The sequence below is a fragment of the Phoxinus phoxinus genome (genome assembly GCF_949152265.1).
Source record: "Phoxinus phoxinus genome assembly, chromosome: 10".
In the NCBI taxonomy this organism is placed as follows: Eukaryota; Metazoa; Chordata; class Actinopteri; order Cypriniformes; family Leuciscidae; genus Phoxinus; species Phoxinus phoxinus.
In genome coordinates this window covers 30141041-30157086 of record NC_136885.1, presented here as the reverse complement: position 1 = coordinate 30157086, position 16046 = coordinate 30141041, and the positions used below count along the sequence as shown (strand labels likewise).

Genomic DNA, 16046 nt, shown 5'->3' with positions numbered 1-16046 from the left:
TTAAATATATACATGAATGTGTGTGTATTTATGCATAATAATTATACACAGTACACACACATATATTATGTAAACACAAACTTTTATTTTGGATGCGATTAATCGTGATTAATCGCGATTAATCTTTTGACAGCCCTAATATATATATATATATATATATATATATATATATATATACACACACACACACACACACACACACAAATATATATATACACACACACAGTATATACAGGTGAAACACAAAAAATTAGTATATGGTGCAAAAGTTCATTTATTTCAGTAATTCAACTTAAAAGGTGAAACTAATATATTATATAGACTCATTACATGCAAAGTGAGATATTTCAAGCCTTTATTTGTTATAATTTTGATGATTATGGCTTACAGCTTATGAAAACCCCAAATTCAAAATTAGAATATTGTGAAAAGGTTTTCATAGCTGTAAGCCATAATCATCAAAATTATAACAAATAAAGGCTTGAAATATCTCACTTTGCATGTAATGAGTCTATATAATATATTAGTTTCACCTTTTAAGTTGAATTACTGAAATTAACTTTTGCACCATATTCAAATTTTTCACACACACACACACACACACACACACACACACACACACACACACACACACACACACACACACACACACACACACACACACACACACACACACACACACACACACACACACACACACACACACACACATATATATACAGTGCTATGCATAAGTTTAGACACCCATGCTAAAGTTGCCTAAAAAGAGGAATAAAAAATCATCTTTTGGAAATTTATCTTAATGCCTTAATTTAAAAAATGAGGAAAAATCCAACCTTTAAGGACACCAATTTTCTTTGTGAATGAATAATGTATCGTTAAAAAATAAATGTTCTTCCTTAAAATACAGGGTGCATAAGTTTGGACACCACTATGTTAAATTCCCATAGAGGCAGGCAGATTTTTATTTTTAAAGGCCAGTTACTTCATGGATCCAGGATACTCTGCATCCTGATAAAGTTCCCTTGGCCTCTGGAATTAAAATAGCCCCACATCATCACACACCCTTCACCATACCTGGACATTGGCATGGTTTTATTTCAGTTAGCCTAACAGCTGGTTTGATTTGCATTGAAAGATGATCTTATGGAAAGTACCCCATGTCAATCTCCAGGTATGGTGAAGGGTGTGTGATGATGTGGGGCTATTTTAATTCCAGAGGCCAAGGGAACTTTATCAGGATGCAGAGTATCCTGGATCCATGAAGTAACTGGCCTTTAAAAATAAAAATCTGCCTGCCTCTATGGGAATTTAACATAGGGTTGTCCAAACTTATGCACCCTGTATTTTAAGGAAGAACATTTATTTTTTAACGATACATTATTCATTCACAAAGAAAATTGGTGTCCTTAAAGGTTGGAGTTTTCCTCATTTTTTAAATTAAGGCATTAAGATAAATTTCCAAAAGATGATTTTTTATTCCTCTTTTTAGGCAACTTTAGCATGGGTGTCTAAACTTATGCATAGCACTGTATATATATACACACACAAACAGGAATTAGAATGAGGTTATTTTTGGGATTACAGTAATAAGAATTGATTATAGGGTGAAATGTGATTTTGAAATGTGCATATTTTGTGGAAGGTTTTGTGAGTCTGTGAGGTTCCCATGAAAATGAAAACAGGACACAGATATGAATAAGCACCGAGACAGATGAATAGAGATGCCAAATTATTTACTGCCACCTAGTGGACTGTCATGAGAAATAGCATTTAAATCTGTCTCAGTTTCTTACTAGCTGCCAGTTAACAACATCTGATGTGACAGAAAGCGTTATGGATCACAGCGAGTGGCACAAATTTCAAACACTGTTACTTTGTCTACATTTAATGTAACGTTAATAAAGCAACACAACACAGGAACACAGACTCAGCACAAAGCATGACAGGCTGTTTTAGTAAGACTAATATGCATTTCCAATAGGGTCTCAAAACTTAAGTGAGTAATGTGTGTTAGGAGATCTGGGAAATCTGCTTTATTAGAAACTTACCCAACATCATCCATTATGCAGCCAGTCCATTTATCGTCACACTTGCACTCCCCTGTGTGGGAAAGATGGATTACAGTGGAAAAACTATGAGAGTCTGTATGTGTGAGTACTCCTGTGTTTACTGCCAAAGTACACGCGTGAAAAATATAAAGGTTAGAATAAGAAATGAGAACACTCACCGTTTAAAATGCGTTTCTTATCAGAAAAGATGCCGATATTTTGTCCCAGTGACTGAGCGAGAGTTATGGCCATTTCCTTTCCATACTAAAAAATCAGAAAAAAACACCCAAATAAAACAGATTAATTTTCATTACTTAAAAGCATCTTCCATAACCACAACCACAAACCTCATTGACTCCGCCTCCTTTAGTGAGCGAGCAGACTCCGCCCATGTATGAAGCTCCTCCCCAGTTGCTATGGAAACGGTTGCCCCTGGAGGCAGACAGAAAACTCGTTAGAAATGTCCTTTCACTTGATCATAAAAATAATGTCTGCAGTGTGTATGAGTGTGTGCGTGTGTTGTCTTTATAACTCACGAGAAAAGGTGAACGGAGTCACACTTTTCTTTAATAAAATCTCTTCGGTACTTCATAAACTCTCGTAATGTCACCATGGGGTCATCGTTGATGTTAAACCTGTTGTCTGCCGCCCACGTTTCCATTGCAACCAAGACAATTCTAGTGTTGAGTTGCTCTTTGAAATACTGAAGATACAAAAAGATTATGTACTTATTAACAACAGGTGAATAAAGAATTGCATCTCTTTCATGTAATTCTGAATTCAAAGGACACGTGACAACTGCAGAATGATGGATCTTTTTTCTTTCTAGAGCTCATAATGACATAATGAACAACAAGCTGAAGCAGCCAAATGCCAGCTGTCTCTCACGAGAGAGAGAGAGAGAGAGAGAGAGAGAGAGAGAGAGAGAGAGAGAGAGAGAGAGAGAGAGAGAGAGAGAGAGAGAGAGAGAGAGGAATGTTTATGGGACTGTCAAGGGCAGACAGACAGACAAACAAGCAGATAAATCAGCTCATGACAAGAGTGTCAGCCTGATCTATTTGTCTTGAGGATCAGCCTTCTGCAGTTATAATATTATCTGTTTAATACATAGACAATGTAAGTTATTCTGGGTTCAGATCCATTTGACGTAGGGTGTCATATGTGCATGTGGACACAAGAATCGATAGTTGTATCTCATTCCGATCGCTTTATCGTATTTTGTCATAGTGGACGACAACCAATCTGTAATGCTTCACAACATCCCGACAGAAGCATGGATATTCTGTCCTCCACAACAGGTTTAGTCACATCTGTGACGTTGACCAATAGAAGCACAGAAGCTCTTGCGTACATACAGGTGAAACTCGAAAAATTAGTATATGGTGCAAAAGTTCATTTATTTCAGTAATTCAACTTAAAAGGTGAAACTAATATATTATATAGACTCAGTACATGCAAAGTGAGATATTTCAAGCCTTTATTTGTTATAATTTTGATGATTATGGCTTACAGCTATGAAAACCCCTTCACAATATTTTAATTTTGACTTAGGGGTTTTCATAGCTGTATGCTGTATTTCACAAATAAAGGCTTGAAATATCTCACTTTGCATGTAATGAGTCTGTATAATATATTAGTTTCACCTTTTAAGTTGAATTACTGAAATAAATGAACTTTTGCATCATATTCTAATTGTTTGAGTTTCACCTGTCGCTTTCAAAAATGGCGAAACGAAAGAAAGACAATGGTATTGGTGCTGCTAGGTGTAATTATGCAATGGAGGAAAGCAATGGCAACAATAATACTGCCTTTATGATGTTTCCTCGACGGAATACCATGACAGAGTGAAAATAGATAAATACTGGCGAACGTTTACACTCTTGTTTCTGGAAGTCACTCGCTAGTTCCGCCTTCTCGATGACATCACGCAAGTTGTTAAAGATGGCAAGCGATGACTGGTCGTTATTTCTGGTTATACCATGGTCTGGGTGGATACTCGATTCTGATTGGCTGCAGGGTGTCGATTAAAAAGTGATGAAGGACACCTAGTCAAGGAGTTCTAAAACCGTTAGATTTCGATTGTAAAACGAATTAAAATATAAACTAATGTTTTAAAAATGTGTTATTTGGCAAGTGAACATGGTATAAGCGGGTTAATGCCCTTCAAGGTGTCCATTGTCAGATATTAATGGACTTCGGCTGACTCCGTTGCGCGCCGGACGGTTCACGCCTCGCCATCGTCCATTAAAGGGCACCTATTATGGAATTTTGAAATTTACTTTTCATGTAGTGTGTAAATAGATCTAAGTGAACAAAAACATCCTGCAAAGTTTGAAATATGAAAGTGCACCGTATATAAAGTTATTGTGTTTCGAAAGTAAGAGTCGACTCTGAGTCATTTTTATGAATCGTTAGAAGACCGAAGCTTTTTCTCTGACTAGATGACGTCAACTTGTCAAGTTATTTGAATACGATACGCCCACTTATTGCGCTCCAAGGCCAGGGAAAATATCATGGCGACGAGACGCTGTGTTCTGAAGTGCGACTCAAAAGCCAACTTTTTTCATCTGCCCAAGGAGGAGCATTTGAAGACTAAGTGGCTACAATTCATATAACTATACCACAGAAGTATAGTCCGAGCCTTGTGCTTTGTTCGCGCCTTTTTGAAGACGATTGCTTTACCAACTTAAATGCAATCAAACTTGGATTCGCGAGCCGGCTGATATTGAAGGAAGGTTCAGTTACAAGTGTATTTGCATCAGCTTCCTCCTCCGTATCACAACCTGTAAGTGTTATTAATAATTGTTGCTTTTATGTTTTATGTAGCATGCTTAATAATTATTTTGTTTGTTGTGTAAGCACCGTTTAGCTTCTAGGTCTTCAATGACAATTGTATTGATATATGTGAAGTGTTTGTCGTTGTTTTCGGAGTTGTCTAAAGAATAGAGTAATACCTCGTAGTAACGTAACTGTATTTTTTTATATTTTTTTTTTGTAAAAACGTTACGTTTATGCATCGGGCTAACGCAAACAAAGACTGATTGTGCTTTTACAATATGAACTCTGGGCTATGCTTGCTAACATAACATTAAATTCTTTATCTTATTTTTATTTTTTTACTACAAACTAAAGCAGTGGACTATAATCATTATTATAACAAAATTGAATTGATAAAAGCATCATTGTACTCAAAATAAGTATTATCTCTGTAAACACTGCTGGGTCATCTGACCAATCAACGCAGATTAGCGTCGCGCAAAGGAGGGGTTTGAAAAACGAGTCGTTGAACGAATCATTTGGGAGTCGGTGAGCAAATCAGGTAAAAATAAATGCATATTATACGACAACAAAAGTGTTTTTTGTCATTGCATGCATGCAAAACTGTTGTTGGGGACTCCCTAAACAACATTAGGAACATTTTAAATGTCATAATAGGTGCCCTACCTGACAATGGACACCTCGTCGGGCATTAACCCTTACTCGTGATATGTTTCTTTTCCACGACACAACAAGGAGTTAGGAGTGAAAATTGCATTATCTTACACAGTGACTAGCGTAACAGACATTTTGATTGTGTAGTCTGAACCCGGCATAAAACCATACATAATTAAAAAAAGACTGTTAAATGTATATTATATGAGAAACTTACCAGATCAGCCATATTTACAACAGACTTGGCATAGTTGTTTGTTTGTCCAACGGAAAGGCGATGCTTCTTGTACTAGGGGAAAATGAACGTGAATGCATAGTAAAATTAATGAATTACAGCCATAATAAAAAACTAAAAAACAATGATAAATTGCATAGAACACTGGACTTGATCATCCAGGTTGGTTAATAAGTAGGTCAATCATGGACTGTCACTCATCTTACCATTAAATGATCATTTATGACCATCAGCTCTACATATTTGGTCTCATCTGCAACACTCCGTGGATTTCGCGATATCTGTGTGAGAAATTTGACATTGTGCATTATTTTCCTGTAGTTTAAGGTTCTGATGAGTTCTGAGATAGTGACAAGGGATGAGATCTGGAATCAATTCCAATTATGGTTCCCTTATGAGTAGTTTTGAAGAAATAAACCATTATAAAGTGTGGAAAGTAATCTTAATGCATTCAATACTATCAGCAGCCTGTTATGAAGTCTTAACAAAGCATAATAATCCAAAAATAACTTTAAATTCCAAAAAACAATGTATGTTCAGTCTGACATGCACCAACACATTTTCACGACAACAGCAAAGTTTAAAGAAGCACAGATGCGCATACTGCAAATTTATTCCTATTTTGTTATAGCGTTCCATCAAAATAATTAGAAGAATGCAGAATAAACATCACGTCCTTGTATTCGAATATTTTTTTTAAAAGGAACCTGTTTTGAATTAGAACTGTTCTCGACTCCCAAACCTAGTGAAAAACATGTTTCATATCACCCTGCAGCACGCAAAACATGCTTACTGCAGAGGAACAGCTGATCTATACATTACTGCCATACAGCCCTGCTCTAAATATTTCATGAGAGGACCAGAGATGGTGAGAAAAAGATAGACGAAACAGAGAGAGAGAGAGAGAGAGAGAGAGAGAGAGAGAGAGAGAGAGAGAGAGAGAGAGAGAGAGAGAGAGAGAGAGAGAGAGAGAGGAATGTTCACAGTACACACACCTGTCTCTTTTTCCTCCTGTGGGCGGCACTGAACAGTGGAGGGTTCTGGAACGGTGACTCTGCCAGATGAACTTAAACAAACATTAACTATCAGTATGGACAGTTGAACACAGAGTGTACGCAAACTAAACTAAATAATTTTGCTTTATTAATGATCCCCCATGGACCCTGATTTAGTGTATACATGCTATATAATGGTTGAAACCTGAATAGGAGAATGGTCCATACCTGCAGAAATGAAGTCCTCTGCGGAGTCCAAACTATGAGACTGATAAATCATGTGCACATGAACCTCCTCCTGCAGAGAGGAAATATGATTATGTGTCAAATACTCCCACATAACACTTTGAATTTGATGAGGCACAGTGCTCAATCTGTATAAGAAAGAGAGATGCAGACACTGTCTGATTTCCAGATGTAGATACTTACAATGTTTGTTGGCCTAAACAAATGTTTAATATTTATAATATATTGTATGTAACATTTATGCTGTTTAATTATTTTACCCAAAATATCTTTTGTATCCAAAATTGTACCGAAATTTATATAGAAATATAACCAAATATATAACCACCCTGAGAAGTATTCACAAGTGTGACAGCAAGTTTATTTTATAGAAATGGGCAAGACAATTTATAATAAGGTGTATGGTGCAATAAATAAAAATGAAGTAGGCTAAGATAGGCTAAACCTTTTGATCGGCGTTTTTTGCAGGTGGCAAAAAATACAATTTGATTTAAAGCGAGAAGAAACTCCAGACTAAGTCGGTGAAAATAACAACAAAATTGCCTTTTTAGATGCCACTGTATGATTCGCAGTTATGTTGCAATATTTATCCAGCTTATGTACGTTACACTATGAACGATGTGAGCGCGCACGTGACGTCATGCTGCACCGCACCCGCACGCTCCTGACTGAGAGTCCTCCTTATAAACACAACACGACGGTACGGGGACGCTGAGGATCACCGATTGTGTGAGAAAATGACGGTTATATCACCAAAAGAGTCATTTAAAATTCACTGTTAATCAGGTATGTGTGGGATATATTGGTCCTGACAGCGTCACTAAGATGAAAATAATACGCAGCAACAGGTTGAATCGTAAAGTTAGCAGTTAGCTGAAATTAGCTAGTTAGCGCTCGAATATACTGAATAAATCATAACCAAACAACATCTGGAATCAAAACAAACCGTAAACACAAATGTTGAGCTCGTGAAATACAAGTAAATAGCTTCAATATAAGTAATATATCGCTTGTGATGGATACATTCAGTAAGGAATTCCTGACAGAGATGCGATTGTCTCACATCTATTGTTGTTGTAATGACATTTACACAGAGACATACATTTACTCTCCATAGTACACGTCTATTGTACATAAACTCAAAGACATTTATTGTAGTCTACATACACTCTACTCTTAGGTACATAACTTACATTAACACTTATATTCACACTCGTACACTTAAGTAACGTTACTTAACACGACATGTTTAAGAAATGCAATCATCACTTAGCCCTTTTTTTGACTCATCTTTACTGTATGTCTGTGAGGGAGGGTAACGTTATATGACAGTAAGATTTCCAGTAGCCAAATCAAGTCACCTTTATTTATATAGGGCTTTATACAATACAGATTGTTTCAAAGCAACTTTACAGTGATAATAGGAAAAGTATGCATTTTGAATGCAAGTCAGTTCAGTGTTGATTCAGTTCTGTTGTAAAGATCATCAATTATTAAATTAGTTAATTTCACCTATAAAGCAGTTCTGCAAAAAATGTCATTGTCCAGTTCAGTTCTCATACACCAGTGCAGTACAGTACACCTTTCGTATTTTCATGCACTGGTAGCATAATTAAATTTTCAATTTGTAACCAAACTTTTGCTAATGACTTAAACATGTTACCCTTTCTCTCTTCATTATTCTTAAATAACAATTTCCTTTCTTATCTCTTCCCCACAAGGATTCCAGTTTTTCCTGACTCCAGCCATGTCTTGTCGTGACATTCACGCCACCAATGCCTTCGCCTTCATCGTCGCGATGCTGTCGATGGGTGGGTTGATCGTCGCTACGCTCATTCCTCAGTGGAGAACCACACGCCTGCTTACCTTCAACCGCAATGCCAAAAACGTGACCGTGTACGACGGCCTGTGGACCAAGTGTGTTCAGCGAGATGGTTCTACGGGTTGCTATTACTTTGATTCGGACTGGTACTCTAAAGTCGATCAGTTGGACCTCAGACTGCTACAGTTCTGTTTACCTGCAGGTAGGTGCTCATGATGTGTTCAGTGACTTTGCTTGTCAGTTTATAGGGCCATATTATGTGTCTGTTATCTGTTTTATTTTTTCTGGATTCCATTTAAATGGTTTAATATAATTTTTTTAATCAAAATAATGTCTAAGTGTACAGCTTTTTGCCACTTTTATGACTGGATTGCACAATTCCTTCCACATTTTCTGATCCGTGGAAATCATAGGGCCCTAAGTTTATTATTAAATGTTGATAACCTCAACCTCTTCTCTGCACAGGTCTGCTGTTTTCCAGCTTGGCTCTTCTGCTCTGTCTCACTGGCATGTGTAAAACCGCTTGCTGCTCCAAAACTCCTGATGACATCAAGAACTCGCGCTGCTTGGTCAACAGTTCAGGCTGCCACCTAGTGGCTGCGATGCTTCTGTTTCTAGGTGGGGCCATCGCCATGCCACCCTCCGTCTGGTTCCTGTTCCACACGCGCGACCTTAACGAGCGCTACGAAAATCTGTTTGCCGTTGAGTTTGGGGTGTATGTGGCCATCGGCAGTGCTGGTGGTCTGATCTTAGCTGCTCTGCTGATGTTCATGTGGTATTGCATGTGTAAAAAACTGCCTTCACCCTTCTGGCTACCTCTCCCTGAAATGCCCTTAATGGCCAACAGCCCCTCCGCGCAGCCCCTCATGACCAACGGCTTGCCTTCTCCCATGACATACGCCCCCCAGAGCTTCCCTCCAGCTGTTTTGGATGCCCCCGCTTTTGTCACAGCACAGGGGTACCAACCTGTACCGACACAGCCTATGCCGCCCCACATCTATATGCAACAGATGACTGTGCCTGACGGTTATGGCTCAGAAGTTGGAGCTTCACAAGTGTATAGCTACGCCCCCTCTCAAAGCTACGCACCTTCTCAGGGATACGCCCCCTCACAGAGCTACGCCCCCTCGCAAAGCTACGCCCCCTCCCAGAGGTATGCTGGGCACCGCTATTCCACACGCTCCCATATGTCAGGCATTGAGATTGACATTCCTGTCCTTACAGACTGACACTGAGTTGGGGTGTTCACAGTTGTTTTAAATCTAAGAGGTCAATCTGTTATTGTTTTTCTATTAATTAGAAATTAGAAAATGGCTGTGATGGTCAGTTTGAAGTGAACAAAATGGTAATTTTGAAAGAAGCGGCTTTATTCACTTGATGTAGCAGGTGCCTCTTAGTTATAGCTCTGAAAATAGCCAAAAAGGGAAAAATGGTCATAAAAGCAATAACACAAGTGGAATTAGGAAGTTGACCATCACTTTCTTAATGTGCTTTATTCTTAAAACGCAAGCAAAACACATTTCTGTGTAAACTGTTCATAATTTCACTGAGTATGTTGCATTCAATTTAGCGTGACTGGTTTGTTTGATTTACACAGAAAATAATTTTGCTCCTGTTTCGTGACCCTGATGTCTTTATTATGCTTTTAAACTGCAATACTAACACTGAACTTATTGTTGATGTTAAGCACTGTATTAACTTGTTAGTTAGTGAATACGTCTACTAATATTTAAATGTGATTATTAATTATTAGAAAGAGATCCGCCCTACATTGACTGGTTACACTCATCTCTGTGGCTTGTATTAATGTCAGTGCCATGAAGTTCCACATTTGTGGTTTTGAGAATACGTTGCTCTATTGTTCTAAATTCTAATACCTGAACACGTTTTTTTTTTTTGCTTTGTGTGGTTGTTACTTGACAATATGTGAAGGATAAATAATTGTTTATTATTATGTTTGAATTTGATAGAAACATTTATTTTAATTTCTGTTCTGTTTTCAGTTTAAAAATGGTCAAAATGCTAAATCAACACTGACGGTCTCTGTTTTTGTGTCTTTTTCTACATTGAAGAAGAGTTTGCAGGTTTGAAAAAATTACCTTGGTAGTTTAACTCATGTTACTCGTCTCTGCCTGATGCCTTTGAAAAGTTTAACTACTCTTATCATGACTGTACCTCCACTTCTTGATTTATAATGAGCCTTACATGAGCATCATACCTTTAATGAAACACTTCATTACATTCCAGTCTCTTCTTTTCAGGGCAAATGTTTTTATTGTTGCTTTTTAAAGGTCCCGCACCAGAGAAGTCACTGCAATGTAACTCATAGTAATGTTTGTTTACTGTTGTGTAGTCACATGTTCCATTAATGTATTAAGAGAAAAACACTAATGTCTTAAAAACAAATAGTTTGTCTTACATTGCCTATGAAATATTGCACAGATCTATTTTCATTTTGCCTTTTTCTGGAAAGCTCTGTTGCAAAATGTTAATTTTAATTCATGTTTTTTTTTTTACATAGTATATGGACTACTAATGTCTTGAATGGTCTTTTTATTAAAATGCAATTTATTGAATGACATGTTTGCTTCGATTTGTTGAAATGCAAGACTCAATTTCTTTGCTTGGGTGAACATACTTGTAGACAGTGCTGGGCAGATTACTTACAAAATTTAGTCTGCTTATTATATGATGATAATTGTAGTTGGTAATGTAATTTAGATTACAAATTTTAGGTAATGTATTCTGTATACTTTTAGATTACTTTTATATTACTTTTGATCTTATTTAAAATATTTCCCAAACGGGTTAATGAAAGAACTATAGGGGGATTGGGAGTTGATGAAAAGCTAATGATTAATTAAATCATAAAAAAATTAATTAAAGTGAATAAATTATTTTAAAATAAAAACTATCAAAATAAAAGTATTGATATTTTAGGTTTTGTCAAGTTTGGGAATCCCTCCATTACATAAGCAAACAATAATAAACATGAAATCATTACATGTTCAAAGTTTTCTAGGTTTGAAATATTTTTGTCCAAATCAATAATTAGTGAAGGTCACTGAATATGATTTAGACAGTGTTTAGTAAGTTGCTGATTTATTCATCTCATACATGGTGTAATTTTGTCCCCAAATTTAGAAGCATCACAAATTTATTTACATGGCCATGAAGCTAAATGATATGACACACAATTGGATTTTTTTTTTACAGAGTAAAAAGAATAGTTTACTGCCATTGTGTGAATAATATGTAATCATGCAATCCATAAGATCACTAACCTGATTATGAGAATTTTATAATGTAATAATTATAAATACAACATTTTTTGGAATCTGATTACACAATCCAGATTAAATGTACTGTAATCAGTTACTACCCAGCACTGAGTTATTTATTGACTATTCATGATATGTATTTCTATTAAAGCTCAAAAGATGAGGTTAGAATATGTTTGTCAAAATAACATGAAAAACATTAAGATAAAAATGACATTGGAAGCAAAGCAAGAAAAAAATATTGATTATAATTCAATAAAGGTTTTATGAATAAATATTGGTTAAACCAATTGGGTATCCAATATTTGTGTGTGGTAGAGTACAATGTCGAAAGCATAGGTACGCTAAATTAATGCAAATTCTACTGAAATCAAATGAAATTTTGATATGCCTAGAGTATTTTAAAAGGTGCAGTCACATTTACCATTGTTTGGCAAATTTTTGTGGGCAAAATCCAGTAATTTTACCGGGAATCCATGCAATAGGGATTTTCGCAGAAGGGCGGAAAATTTACCCAGAATTTTTTTTTATTTGCCACGACCAACAGAAAGCTGCTCAATTTGAAAGTGACTTCTGTTTGAACCCATTGCCTTCAAAAGTAGGGGAAAAAAATACTATGGCAAATTGGCAATCAATGAGTGCCATCAACTGCATGGTTTCCAACATTCTTTAAAATATCTTCTTTTGTATTCAAGAAGAAAGAAACTCACACAGATTTGGAACAACATGAGGGTGATTAAATAATGACAGACTTTTCATTTTTGCGTGAACTATCCCTTTAATTCGGGATGCTGCTTCAGAAAGTTAGCAAGGCTCACTAAGGTTCTGGAACAGAGCCAGTCATTCTCAATACATTAAACAAAAGCTGACATGAAATATCCAACAACTCCAATATTTAACAATTAAATCACTGCATTTGGCAAAAACTTCTATCCATAGTGACCTACAGTGCATTGGAGGCACGTTTATCGGGCATTTGCTCCATGCTCTAGCAGCTGAGCTACAGGAACACCACACTCCTGCACGGCACGCTTCCACATGCTGCCAGTGGGGAATATCAGTGCGCTAGATAAGAAAGACGAGGGAGACACAGACCTCGTTTCTGTGGAGGCTGTTCCACTCCACCCCCCATATACACCCCGCGTATGAGAAGCAGCATTTTGTGAAGGATTAGCCGTATAACGCAGATGGCCTATCAGATGTATTGGCTTAAAATAAGATGGGGTTTTCTGTATTGGATCAGAGGAGGGTGTGTGTGTGTTCTCTTGGGGACTAGATCATGAATAGAAAGCAGGTTGGGGGTTGGCACACTTTCTTCTTTTTTTTTGGAAAGTGTGTTAAGGATGTTGAGGGGGTGGGGTGCCTGAGACAATCTCCCACCCCCAACACTATCAGCCTGACTGTCCGGCAAGCGTAAGATTGAATTAATTCATTACATATATCAATATTAGATTTTTATTTCATAATTACAAATTAAACTAGTGTATATCCAGAGAATAAGTTTGGCATCACAAACAACTGCAATAAATTTGGGAGCACCTCAATGTATCTCATAAGTGCTTCTTTTTTAAATATGTATTTTGCTATTACTGCCTTAACCTTTATAAATTAACATTAACCAGAATTAAATTCCTGTTAAATTTGTATTATTATTAATAAATATAAACAATAATATTGATATATTGTAATAAAATATACTACTGTTCAAAATCTCGGGTCAGTTCGTTTTTTTTATAATTTTATGATAATTTTATGATAAAAAAATAAAGTAAAACAAGTGTAAAAAATATAATTATTAAAAAACATACATTTATTGTAAAATATATAATTTATTAAATAAATTAGTTTTTTTTTTTTTTGTTACTGTGAAAGAATTTAGAAAAGCTAGTAAGCTATCTGTAAATATACTGTATATTCTTAGGTATTTGGCTTAGACAGCCGAGCTGACATCAATTGAACAATATAGTTACTATATTTTGACTGATTGCAAGGATTCACATTTTTACTTTGGAAACTTATGAATCGTGCATAAAATCACAAACATGATTAAGAAAGCAAACAGCGTCCACTTTGATTTCGTGTCGACTCTAGGTGGGCTGTGAGGCAGAGACCCTGGATGTACTGTGAGCTCTGTGCAGCATCTAGCATTGAGAGACGCTACAGAGGCCAAAGAGGGACACGTTCTCATGTCCCCTGCTGCAGTGTGAGGCGGATGACAGATGCATGTGCCATATGGTGAACAGGACGATGCTGCCCCTCTAGTTTGTGTCTGAATGAATCAGATAAGAGGACTGCCCTGTAGCTGAGGTCACCAAAACGCAAGGTCATGGGGTTGATATATGAAACATGACCAAACCATCAGGATAAAGATGATAAATAAAAGGGTGAGATGCTCATGAGACAAGCTGACGAAGCATTACTCAACAACCGGAAGAAGAAGACAACCATTCCACACATTACCGGAGGAAAAGGCAGTTGTGGAGTGGAAAAAACTACTAACTATAGAGCCAAACTAGGAATCAGTAACGTCAGATACAAAGGTCTTGAGATTCATATAGAAAAAAACTATCGAAAAACTATTGCTCCCATTATAATCAACTAATCTGTCTACACTTCAAGCGGCGATTTTATTATGTTGCACTTTATTTTCGGAAATAATATATATAAAATTACGAAAATAAATATATACATACAATGTACATTTATTAATCTCACACACACACACACAAACACACACACACACACACACACACACACACAGTTTAATAAATATATATATACATTATATTTGTGTGTTTAATAAATGTGTATATATATATATACATTATATGTGTGTGTGTGTGTGTGTGTGTGTGTGTGTGTGTGTGTGTGTGTGTGTGTGTGTGTGTGTGTGTGTGTGTGTGTGTGTGTGTGTGTGTGTGTGAGAGAGAGAGAGAGAGAGAGATGCTGAAGTGAATGTATTATATATTAAAATGACTTCTGACTATTACCTTAAAGACATTTCTGAGAGCATAAATAAAGATTTATAATATACGACTGTGACAGATCAAACAAAGCACTGACAGATAAAAGCAAACTGTAGATGTATCATAAACTCCCTTCTGTGTCACTAAGCTGGTTTCATTCTCCTGTTAATAAGAGAGCTTTAACATTTCAGCCTTTCACCTTTTGCTCGTAAATGACACAAAATTTCTTCATTAGCATTTTCCTCTGTGAATCACTTAATGAATCAGATCACCATTCTGAGGTTAAGAAATTATATTTTCCTCTCTAAAACCTTAGTGTCTCAGTGACACAGCATTAGCTCGTCTTTCACAGATATGTCCTCCTCGTTCTCTGGGAGTGCTCATGTGGGATTCTGCCATTAGCAGATAATAGCTGTGCTTTAGCAGAGTCAGGTGTCTCTATCGACTGTGTGATGGGCTTATCGGTCAACTTATGGCCTGTCTGCACAGGAAAAACCCTGTTAAACGGCTCTGGGTCATTTCCTTGCCTCAAACAATCACTATCAAGTAGTTTTCATCCAGGGCATAGTTTCTGTGTGTGTGTGTTGTGTTGGGGGGGACATCATCTTACACCAACATATACTGTGATTAAAAGGCTTTTTAAACTACTCATTGACCACCCTTACTAGAACTTAGCACATTGTAGTAACATAAATACAATTCATGTACTTGTATTTCGAGTCGGAGTGAACTGTGGTGAGATAGTCTTACGAACCAGCACAGCTGTGCACAGAATACCAACGGACAAGGTCAGGGTTTTTAAAAAATAATACATTAAATATCAGGTTTTTTCTTTTACCAAACCCATCGGTTACCCCCAGAAAACATGGGATATACGACACGTGTTTCATGGGACCATTCTAGTCACCAGCCCCCACCCCACAATTTCAAAAAAAGGTTTCAATCTATACACATTAAAACAAAAGTAGAGATGCAGTAGTATAGAAATTGTGGCAAATACAATCATTATTTTTCCTTT

The 16046-nt window shown here is 36.6% G+C and overlaps 2 protein-coding genes across 2 annotated transcripts in view; one reads left to right on the top strand and one right to left on the bottom strand.

Annotated features, from left to right (window-relative positions):
* adam22 (ADAM metallopeptidase domain 22) overlaps positions 1–16046 on the bottom strand; it is a 59373-nt gene that overhangs the window by 19497 nt on the left and 23830 nt on the right. Inside the window, exons 6-15 of the mRNA XM_079626769.1 lie at positions 9232–9434; positions 7609–7670; positions 6942–7011; positions 6714–6784; positions 5925–5999; positions 5701–5772; positions 2588–2754; positions 2399–2483; positions 2231–2315; positions 2052–2103 (exon numbers count right to left, since the gene is read on the bottom strand). Coding sequence (XP_079482895.1) covers positions 2052–2103; positions 2231–2315; positions 2399–2483; positions 2588–2754; positions 5701–5772; positions 5925–5999; positions 6714–6784; positions 6942–7011; positions 7609–7670; positions 9232–9434 — 942 coding nt within the window. The remainder of the gene's footprint in view (positions 1–2051; positions 2104–2230; positions 2316–2398; positions 2484–2587; positions 2755–5700; positions 5773–5924; positions 6000–6713; positions 6785–6941; positions 7012–7608; positions 7671–9231; positions 9435–16046) is intronic.
* On the top strand, positions 7571–11791 carry cldn12 (claudin 12). The gene is made up of 3 exons (XM_079624786.1): positions 7571–7745; positions 8681–8983; positions 9247–11791. The coding sequence occupies exons 2-3, from the start codon at positions 8707–8709 to the stop codon at positions 10008–10010; spliced, it is 1041 nt and encodes a 346-aa protein (XP_079480912.1). The 5' UTR covers positions 7571–7745; positions 8681–8706; the 3' UTR covers positions 10011–11791.

Coding starts and splice junctions, on each gene's coding strand:
- cldn12 (XM_079624786.1), top strand. CDS start 8,707: ATGTCTTGTCGTGACATTCACGCCACCAATGCCTTCGCCTTCATCGTC. Junction 8,984..9,246: donor ACAGTTCTGTTTACCTGCAG/GTAGGTGCTCAT, acceptor TTCTCTGCACAG/GTCTGCTGTTTTCCAGCTTG.